This window comes from Micropterus dolomieu, unplaced genomic scaffold, assembly GCF_021292245.1.
Source record: "Micropterus dolomieu isolate WLL.071019.BEF.003 ecotype Adirondacks unplaced genomic scaffold, ASM2129224v1 contig_12144, whole genome shotgun sequence".
NCBI lineage: Eukaryota > Metazoa > Chordata > Actinopteri > Centrarchiformes > Centrarchidae > Micropterus > Micropterus dolomieu.
Genome location: NW_025741130.1, coordinates 1 through 9,711, shown reverse-complemented (window position 1 = coordinate 9,711; position 9,711 = coordinate 1). Strand labels below are relative to the sequence as shown.

General features: G+C 38.9%; 1 protein-coding gene across 1 annotated transcript; it reads right to left on the bottom strand.

Moving 5' to 3' along the window:
• Nucleotides 1–2,530: 2,530 nt before the first annotated feature.
• On the bottom strand, nucleotides 2,531–9,704 carry LOC123965985 (zinc finger protein 32-like). Its single transcript, XM_046042250.1, has 3 exons — nucleotides 9,424–9,704; nucleotides 4,566–4,731; nucleotides 2,531–4,520 (listed from the first exon to the last, which is right to left on the bottom strand). The coding sequence occupies exons 1-3, from the start codon at nucleotides 9,497–9,499 to the stop codon at nucleotides 3,539–3,541; spliced, it is 1,224 nt and encodes a 407-aa protein (XP_045898206.1). The 5' UTR covers nucleotides 9,500–9,704; the 3' UTR covers nucleotides 2,531–3,538.
• Between the last annotated feature and the right edge of the window lie 7 nt (nucleotides 9,705–9,711).

Sequence of the window (9,711 nt, the reverse complement as noted above, 5' to 3'; positions counted from 1 at the left end):
TGTGAGACATGGATGTGGAGGTATTATCTCTTCACTCTGTGGTCCCATCTGCCAGGCAGTAGAGGAGAAGTGTAAAGCTGATGATACATGGAGCAACTTTTAGAGCAATGGTGCTGGGCAATGTTCCTGTCAATGGTAATGAGTAAAGATTACTACCGTAATCCCCTTCCCCCATCACTCCGCCACCCTCCCCGCACCAACACTGTCCGTTCAAAACATAGTCGGACTTGCCACCAGCAACATTGCTCAAAAAGTTGCCCCGTGTATCATCAGCTTAATTTATAAATCTGAAGTACCTTATATCATCCTGGGCCCAAAGAAACCCTCTATCACAGGATGAAATGACTACAGGACGTGGCCTTGACATCTGTGGTCATGAAATCCTGTGAGAGACTGGTGTTGACTCACCCGAAGGACTTCACAGGCCTGCTGGACCCCTTAAAAGTTTTCCCACCAAGCAAACAGGCCAGAATCAGAATCCAAAGCCAGGTATGTGTACACATATGAGGAATCTGACTCCATCTACCTCGACCGGGAACTACTGTGTACAGAGACACACAAACATGAACTAAACCATAACATTCACAAACAGTGAATAAAAATCAATAAATAATCAATAACAAATAAACTCTCAGGTCAATCTGCAGAAAATTAACAGATAAAAGAGCAGAAATAGAAACCAACTGAAGGCCACAATCCCGACAGTTCAAAATCTGTTCACATTAACACCTCAACAAACCCTAAAACCTGCGAAAAGACATCACAACATCTTTTAGCAACTGTGAATCCACCCCCGAATAAATCCTCTTAAACATTACTAAATTATAGTCTTTTCTGCATTTTACTGAACTATTAATCTAGAAAGGCAGATTTAACACTGTTAGTAGTGTCTGTTATAAGGTCCTAAAGTTTCTCCAACTGATCCTCGCACAGAAACTAATAAACGACTCAAACATCAACAGAAATGTTGAATTTCCCTGTTCCTGAATGTAGTTCAGTGAAACATAGCTGCCATCCAGTGCACATCTGGCAAAACATCATCCTACAGGCCATGAAGGAGGTTTTCCTGCTGTATTTGTGTTTTATGCTGCTGAATTATGTTTCTCATGTGGTAGAGAATAAACACATGTTAAAGTATAGATTTCTGCGTGCATTAGGCTAAATGTGTACAAGTGATCCTATATTAGAAATAGCACGTAGAGAAAAAATTTTCACTTTGGTCTGTTGATGGAAATGAAATAGCTATTTCCCCCCCAGGTCACTAACATTAGCTACTTAGAATAATCAAAGCTAGGCTACAAAACTTATGCTACACTATTTGGTACTGAGTGAGCAGAAGCAGCAGCTGACTCCTCACTTTGTTCTTGCTCTTCTTTCAGCCTTTAGTTTTAAGCATAGATAAATATTTATTAATCCTTTCGGAATTCAACAAGACAACTGCTTTCCCAACACAAACATCACCTGAATGCTATACAAGTTATACTAAGGTGCAGCTCCCCAACACCCAGAGATTCAGCTCTCTTTTATTATCTCTTTATTTGTTAAGAAATCCAATACTAGTAGGTCCAGTTTGATCATTTTCAATAAATGCTACAGATGATCTATAAATTACTTACTGATCCATAAATAGTTGGTTGCCCAAATTAAAAACCGCCACTTAAAACATTAAACATTTTATTAAAAAAAAATCTAATTGTTTACAAAACATTTACAATGGATTCACATTATTGATCAACAGAAAATCAAGAAAAATAACACTTGATTTGGAAAACAAGTCAAAGTATTTTTCATTAACTGGATGATTTCTGACTAAAAGAAGACATTACAGACTCGCTGCAATGAGCTGGTAGGGAGGAGATGTGCTGCATAATGTTTGATAATGACACGGTATCATCTTCTTATTTCTTACAAATGAATCGCAGATGTTCATTTAAGTAAATGTCTTTTTTCTACAAAACTCCCTCTTTATGTTTCCACAGACTGAGTTTCCTTGCTGAGGCCGGGCGGAGGGATCTGTCTCGTAGTCACTTGGGACAAAGATACCCAGTTGAAGAATGATTACAGCAACCATCAACTCTTTCAACATACATATGGCATCCGAGTACTGTCTGGAAACAGGCAGGAAAAATCTGAACCTCTGCTTTAAAGGTAACTGCGTAAATCCAACACATAAGCTGTCTAATTTTCTGAAAACTTTGTCTAAAGACTTGACTTTGTGATTAGAGTCCATTCAATTACATACAATAAATATGACACACAAAAAGGCAAGACATAGAAATATGCAACTGACCCTTTGCTAAGCCACGCCCCCTTAGTTACTGTTGCTAAGTTGACAAACTGTCAGGCCTGTCGCACTTTAAGCACGGCGCTGCCACTGTTTATTACTGCACTCCCCGGAGAAATATTGTAGCTAACGTTAGCTAACTAACATCACATTGGGAACAATCCACAGCCGACATTTTCCTGGATTTGTTTTAGGTTTTGGAAAGAGAATAAATCGTACTTCTCCTTTCAACCTCTCTGGGTAGCTGCTGTAACTATTACAAGTGCCTCAGGAACAGCATTTGACCATATCTTGGAAAATACAGCTAAAAAAAAAGCTAGAAAACGAGTCAATGGAGCGCAGATGTGAAAGTGTCCGACCTCAGTTGGAGCGAGTCCTATACTGAGCTGTGATCAGCCAGCTACGTATTTGGGGCGTGGCTTAGTGAAGGGTCGCTTCCACATAATGTTGGACTGTTAATAGAACCACATCTGTGCATAATATGTTGGAAAATCTAGAGCACATTTGTAATAAACTACACCTCAAAAACTGAACTTGCTAAAGAATTCTACTGGGGAGGAATTACCATTAGATCTGGGGAAAGTCATTTGGTTAATTTTGATGCTCTCCCCAATGATTTTACATTCATGGCACAGCACCAAGCTAATAATAGAACATAATTGTGCTTTTTGATGTGAGAGCGCAGAGTGAATGTTTAATCTCAGACTAAAAAGCTGAGGGGTTTCTACTAGGGGTGGGAATCACCAGAGGCCCCATGATGTAATTTCGAAATACAATATTATTAGTATTTTAAACATATTCCGATATATTGCAATTAATTACCAACTTTATCCAACTTCAAATTATGCCCCATAGGAAAACTTTGTCAACGTCGGTTTTATCTAAAAAAATAAATTTCGTTAATAATAATAGTTTGTTCCTCTCACTTTTTCAGCCCACTATATGGCGCTGTTGAGTTTTCTAGTGGACTGAAAAAGCAATAGATTTTCTTATTCTAGTACCAAAAAGTTGAATTCTCATGTTCAATTGATATTATGAAAGATCAATCCTTGCCGTCCGTGTATCGATACAGTATTGCCACGGAAAATATCGTAATACTATGCGGTCTCAATTTGTCCCCACACCCCTAGTCTATACCCAGTATGCATTCTCTTGTTTTGGAACAAATTGCTTCTGAAACTTGTTTTACAAACTGGCCAGCTGGTCTTTCTCCTGTATGAACTCTTTAGTGTCTAATCAAACCTGAGCTTAGTTTTAATCCTTCCCCACAGACAGAACTGCTGTGTGGACAGTCAAGTGGCGTCTAAGCTGTATCTTTTGTCCAAATCCTTTTCCACAGACAGAACAACTAAATGGTTTCTCCCCTGTGTGGGTTCTCATGTGTTGGAACAAATCACCTCTGCGCCTGAAACCTGTTTTACAAACTGAGCAACTGAAAGGTTTTTCTCCTGTATGAACTCTTAAATGTGTGGTCAGAGCTGAGCTTTGTGTGAATCTTCTACCACAGACGGAACAACTAAATGGCTTCTCCCCTGTGTGGACTCTCATGTGTTGTCTCAGATGTTCCTTTTGTGAAAATCCTTTACCACAAACTGAACAAGTGAAAGGTTTCTCCCCTGTGTGGATTCTCATGTGCCTCATACCAGTATCTCTCCGTTGAAAAGTCTTTTTACAAATTGAGCAGCGGAAATGTTTTCTTTCTGAATGAAGTTTCATGTGACTACTTAAGGAGTTCTTCCAGAGGAATCTTTTACCACAAACTGAGCAACTAAATGGCTTCTCTCCGGTTTGGAGTCCATTATGTTCCTGTAGATGTTCCTCGTTACCAAAGCTTGTAGCACATTCAGCATGTTTCTTTATCTCCTCCCAATCAAAACTGTCATCAGATTCAGGTTCAGAGGAGTGTGAAGTCTTATCATGAGTATCTGGTTGTAAATGTCTATCTGGATCAGAGTTCCTGGCTGGTTCTGGTCCTCCACAGTCCTCCTCATCACCTTCTATTTTGATCAGTTGAGTTAGTCTTTGATGAAGCTGTGAGGACTGAGGTTTCTCTTCATTGTCTTCTTCACTCTTCACCGGGACAGGAGTAAATGTGAACTTGGTGGTATCAGCCTCTTCCAGCCCTCGAAGCTGCTCTCCCTCCTGACTGATCCAGAGTTCCTCCTTTTCCTCTTTAATGTGTGGGGGCACTGGTGGGTCCTCCTGGTCCAGACTGGGGCTCCACTCATCTTTAACATGTGGGGGCTCTGGTGGGTCCTCCTGGTCCAGACTGGGGCTCCACTCATCTTTAATGTGTGGGGGCACTGGTGGGTCCTCCTGGTCCAGACTGGGGCTCCACTCATCTTTAATGTGTGGGGGCACTGGTGGGTCCTCCTGGTCCAGACTGGGGCTCCACTCCTGCTGGTCAGGGGAAACCTCTTCTTTACTCACCAACAGCAGCTGGACGTCTGTGGAGAATAACAGATAAATACACACGTTGAGAAAACCCTAACTTCCTGGGAACATTTAAACCACTAACAACACTACTTTCCTAAACGTAGGGCTGTCCTCTAGTAGTTGACTGAACCATTTTTAGTCAATGAGGAGTCTTAGACATAGGGCTGGACAATAAAACAATTTCTTTTGCAATATAATTGTTTTCAATAACAATATAAACAAATGTTCAATAAATGTTTGACTTTATTCACTTTAATTATACACAAATTAGGACTTTTTTTTATTAAGATGTTTATTTCGTGAGGGGAAAAAAGCTTTTATTTAATTTGACTCCTGCATATTTGTTGACAAAGATTTGATCATAATAATGTTCTAACTCAGATTTGTGAAGTGATCCACTGTTTAGCATCTAGTGTTGACCATAATTTAGAGTTTAAACCACAATTAACCATCATGTTTCTTCAACTTCCACTCAGGATCAAAAATCAGCCTTTAAACTCAAAAAAAAAGAAACAATAGTTAGATAGATAGATAGCAGTACCGAAGTGAGGTACAGCGGCTCCAACCAGGACCCTGACTCCACCGTATGCTGTGAGAGTAATCAAGTGGACTCTCCCGTGTGAGTCACAGACAGTTTGAGACAGAGTAGTAACATAATAGGTGGAGTTTTGCAATATAAACATCTAAAATCTGGGGAGCAAATGTGATGCAACGATTACAGATTTTGTTGGTCCGATTATAGTCTGAGGAATAATCATTGTTTCACGATTATCACCATTATTATTAATAACACTAGTAATGAATTAAATTGATTTTTAATACCGAATTACATTAACAATTATATTTCTATAATATGTAAATATTACTAATATAAGAGGAATATTACCTTCATTGATCCCCCAGGGGAAATTTTTAAGGAGGGTATAAACCGAACTGTTATTGTCATCAACTCTCATCCATACATATAAGTGTTAGAGAAATTAAGAATATCTCTCATGCAGTCTTATTAATAACTGAAATGCAGGTAATTGGTAGTCCTGGAAATCTATAAGCTCCTGATGTTACTTTTTTACACCTGGCAACATTTTCTCAGCACAGACAGGAAAAGGCAACAGGATGTAACGTTAAAGGTCAATGTTCAGTCTGCAGAGGACTACGTTCTTCCATAAAGGCCCTTTCAGAAAAGAAGCCATTTGCTGCATTATAATTTGTTTTGAACGGTCATCTGCCACCTGAAGTTTGTGCTTCCCTTACATAAATAAAACATTTTGATGTATGGTGCAAAAGGCAGAAATTGGTGCAAAACAATTAAGTGTTCAAGTCAGCATTGTAGATTTCTTAAAAGTAGTGTTAAAATCTCGTCTTGATATTGTGAACCGAATATCATGTCTCGTCTCACCCCTGATAAAGATGTATTAAGAATTAAGATGCATCATTTTATATGCACGGCACTGCTGCTGACCAAAATTTCTGCCATTAACAGTTAGTTTGTTAGCTCATTTAGCAATCTTATTAGCACATTCAGATTCTGCTTGTCGTTAACGGGCAGCTTCCTTTGTGTCCTTGTAAAATGTATATTTTAAAGGCTCAATATTACGGTTTTGTATTTCTTTGTAATGAAGCACAGTGTTTCAACATCCTATCTCAGCCTGGAACGCAAACCATTTTCTGATGCCCCAAAATATATATTAATTACAGTAATAGTGTAAATATGCAACGACTTGTCGCCTGATGGCTTGAACTTATGACCAGGATGTCATGGTTAGTGGGCAGCCCTACTTAGACGAGTGGAAAACTGATGCACCTTTTATGGAACGTATTGGGAAGTCATTCAAACTCAAACTACAATCTTATCACGGTTCTACAGATGTGGTGGAGCTGTACTGCAGTAGGGCTACAACGATTAGTCGACGTAATCGACAACTTCGATTATAAAAATTTGTCGACGCATCGGGAAAGAGAGGCTGTTTAAGGGAGAGATAGCAATCTATTTATTAAGAACATTTCTGGTTGTTCATTTGTAACTGCAATGAAGTGCTGGGGTCAGTATTACTTCCATTGCATGCCACGACTGCTTGACTGTAAGACTACTCGTGAAGAAGAAGCTTTCATATGAGAGCGGATAGCAACAGAGATAGAGGCAAAAAGCAGAGCGGTTTTGTTTTAAGTTGTGTACGCTATTTCATCACTAGGCGAGAAATCAACTGTGTAGAATTTGAATATGGCAGTTTTACAAAATTGATAGGCGAATCGAATGTGTGCTCAAACGTCTTCGGGGTTGAGAAGCCCCGCAGGCGACTGCGAGGTTGGCGGACACTGGCTGGCCAGTCACGCCCTCTGGTCCCAGTTAGACCACTGCAGCATCAACGACAGAAGAAAGGCCACCACTGTAAAACAGTTTCAATGTTCATACCTCTGTTATTCTGTCTTTACAATCTGAGTAACGATTGAACATTTTTAAGTAAATCAAGAAACATCTTGCGCGTGATGTAGCCTACAGAACATTTCTCTGCTCAAAAAACTTATAAGCACTTTGGAAAAATAAACCTCAGAAGTGGTATGAAATGGGACTGTGGCTTTATTATTCTATATATAGACATTGTTAGTGTACAGATGTGGTTATAGTACTTGCTTTTAATGTGCTTTTATTTTATATAGTTCCAGAGCAAAAATCTTTGTTAAAAGTTTTAAAGTTAAACCTACATGGCAATAAATCAGATGGTGAGCTTATTGTTCTGGGTGATGAAGCCTGGCTGTTATCTTGGAGCAGCCTCTCCATAGTTCTTTGCATTCTTGGTTTTGAGGTCTCAGGGATGATGCTGGCTAAGAGAACGCTCTTTTAGTTGTGTTAGCAAACACCTTAAGTGCAATAGTAATTATAGGAGTGGCCTGAGCTGTCTTGTCTTCTTCCCTATTTCCCCCTGTTGTTGATACTAGTGTTCATTCTGAATAGTAAACCTTGTTCACTTAATGGTAACGTTAGTGAGTTAGGCCGAGTGTTGGAGAGCAGTAATTCATCTGAAAGATATTTAATTAGTTAAATAGTTTATTTAGGGTTGGGTGGTGACAAGAATAATAGTGACTAGTCGACTAATCAAATAAATAATTAAGTAATAAATAATTAACAGAGTAGTTGACTATGAAAATAATTATCAGTTGTAGCCCTATACTGCAGTGATTTTTAATTTTAATTTTATTAACAGATTCCAATTTTTAAACATCAGATGTACGTCCGTTTTGTGCCATTTATAGAAATTGTGATTTTCCCTACCATTTAAGTGTTTTTGTCCACAGCACCAAACCATATTAACTGTCCTGTGTTGGTGTTTCAGCGAGGACGAGGCTCAGCTGCTCTTTAACAATGCAGAAATGCATTCATTGTGAATCCTCTCCATAAATAATTGCACACACATTTGAATATTTCTATGTGCACATTTGCACGATACATCAAATTCATTGATATTGGTTCAATATCTGATGACAAAATGTGTTTAGATTTTAAGACACAGAATTCAGAAACAATAAACTAACGAATTCTAACGAGTTCTAACGAATTTCAATGCCCTAAATACAGAAGCATTTTAAGTTTTGAGTAAAGTGGACTACTTTAGGTCTGTTATTGTTATTTATATCATAACAACACTGACATTGTTTCCCACACTAGGAGTGCGTCTCAATTCCCTTATTTTGATTCACTTTTATTATGGAGACAAAGTCAGAGTCTGTTTGTCAACAACAAACTTTTTACATAATTTATCCTGATTTCTATTCAGTCACATGAGGCTGATCGTTCCTCACAAGTCACTTAACTGCACTAATCTGTAATGCAATAGTACGTCTCTTTGGATAAAAGGGTCAGCTATATGACAAAATTATTATTATATAATAACTACATTAAAAAAACAGCTCAAACCGCAGGAATGGTAAAACGGAAAATTTCAAGTGGCTTCTGACTTTCGAACTGAAGAAAACTCTTGGATGAGAGAAACATCATCAAGTATCTTCTAGGGTTGGGCCGACAGACGATGATGGCTGACATGACAGACGCCGCCCTGTGAAAGTAGGTTTTAATACCCGCGAACATCATCATTATTATTTTTAAATCTACCTGTAAGACTTCTCTTCCCCTCACACACACCTTCAACTCTGGCATCTCACTGCAAACACACCGCCTTTATCTTTCTCTCTCTGCTCCCTTGAGTTTCTGCATCAGCAGCATATTTTATAAACTCACCCAAAAGACACAGAACTCATCTTTTTTAATGGAGTTTTCCCCTTTGATTCGTTTTCCCAGCAGCAGGTGAGACTGTCCTTTATGATAAAGATCATTGTTAGGGTTGCCTCAGGTGAGTCCTGAACCAGCCCTTAGTTATGCTGCTTATAATGCAATGCTGTAGATGAAGGGAGCCATAAAGGAGTTAAAATGAGCTGCAGCAGTAAAATTCAGCATTAATGCAGCAGGAATATTAATCCAGAAACATCAGATATAACAGAGAAACTCTGACAGGAACATTTTACTGCACTGTGAGTACTTTTACTGTCATACTGTAAGTACATGTTGCTGATAATACTCACATACTTTTACTGAAGGAAGGTTTGAATGCAGGACTTTTACTCGCAGTGGAGTATTTTCAGAGTGGTATTAGTACTTTTACTGCAGTAAAGGCAGTTTACAGTGAGAATAAGCAGTAAAGTGTACAAACCTGCTCCAGGCTTGAAAACAGCGTCCAGTAGTTTGCGTTGTCCACAAAGTTCCTCCTCGTTCTCCACTTTAGACATTTTTACTAATTCACAGCAGCTTTTCCTCCAGACTGTTTCCAGCTAGCAAGCTAAGCTAACTGCATTAGCTTCGTAGGACACCGGGAGATAATTCAGATGTTAAACATGTTCAGATAAAGGGAACAGCACAGAGTCTATTCAGACAGCTCTATCTGGACATTTGGACATTTGGGCTCCGTGAAAAATACAGTTTGGTCTCTATGGAAGCTGCT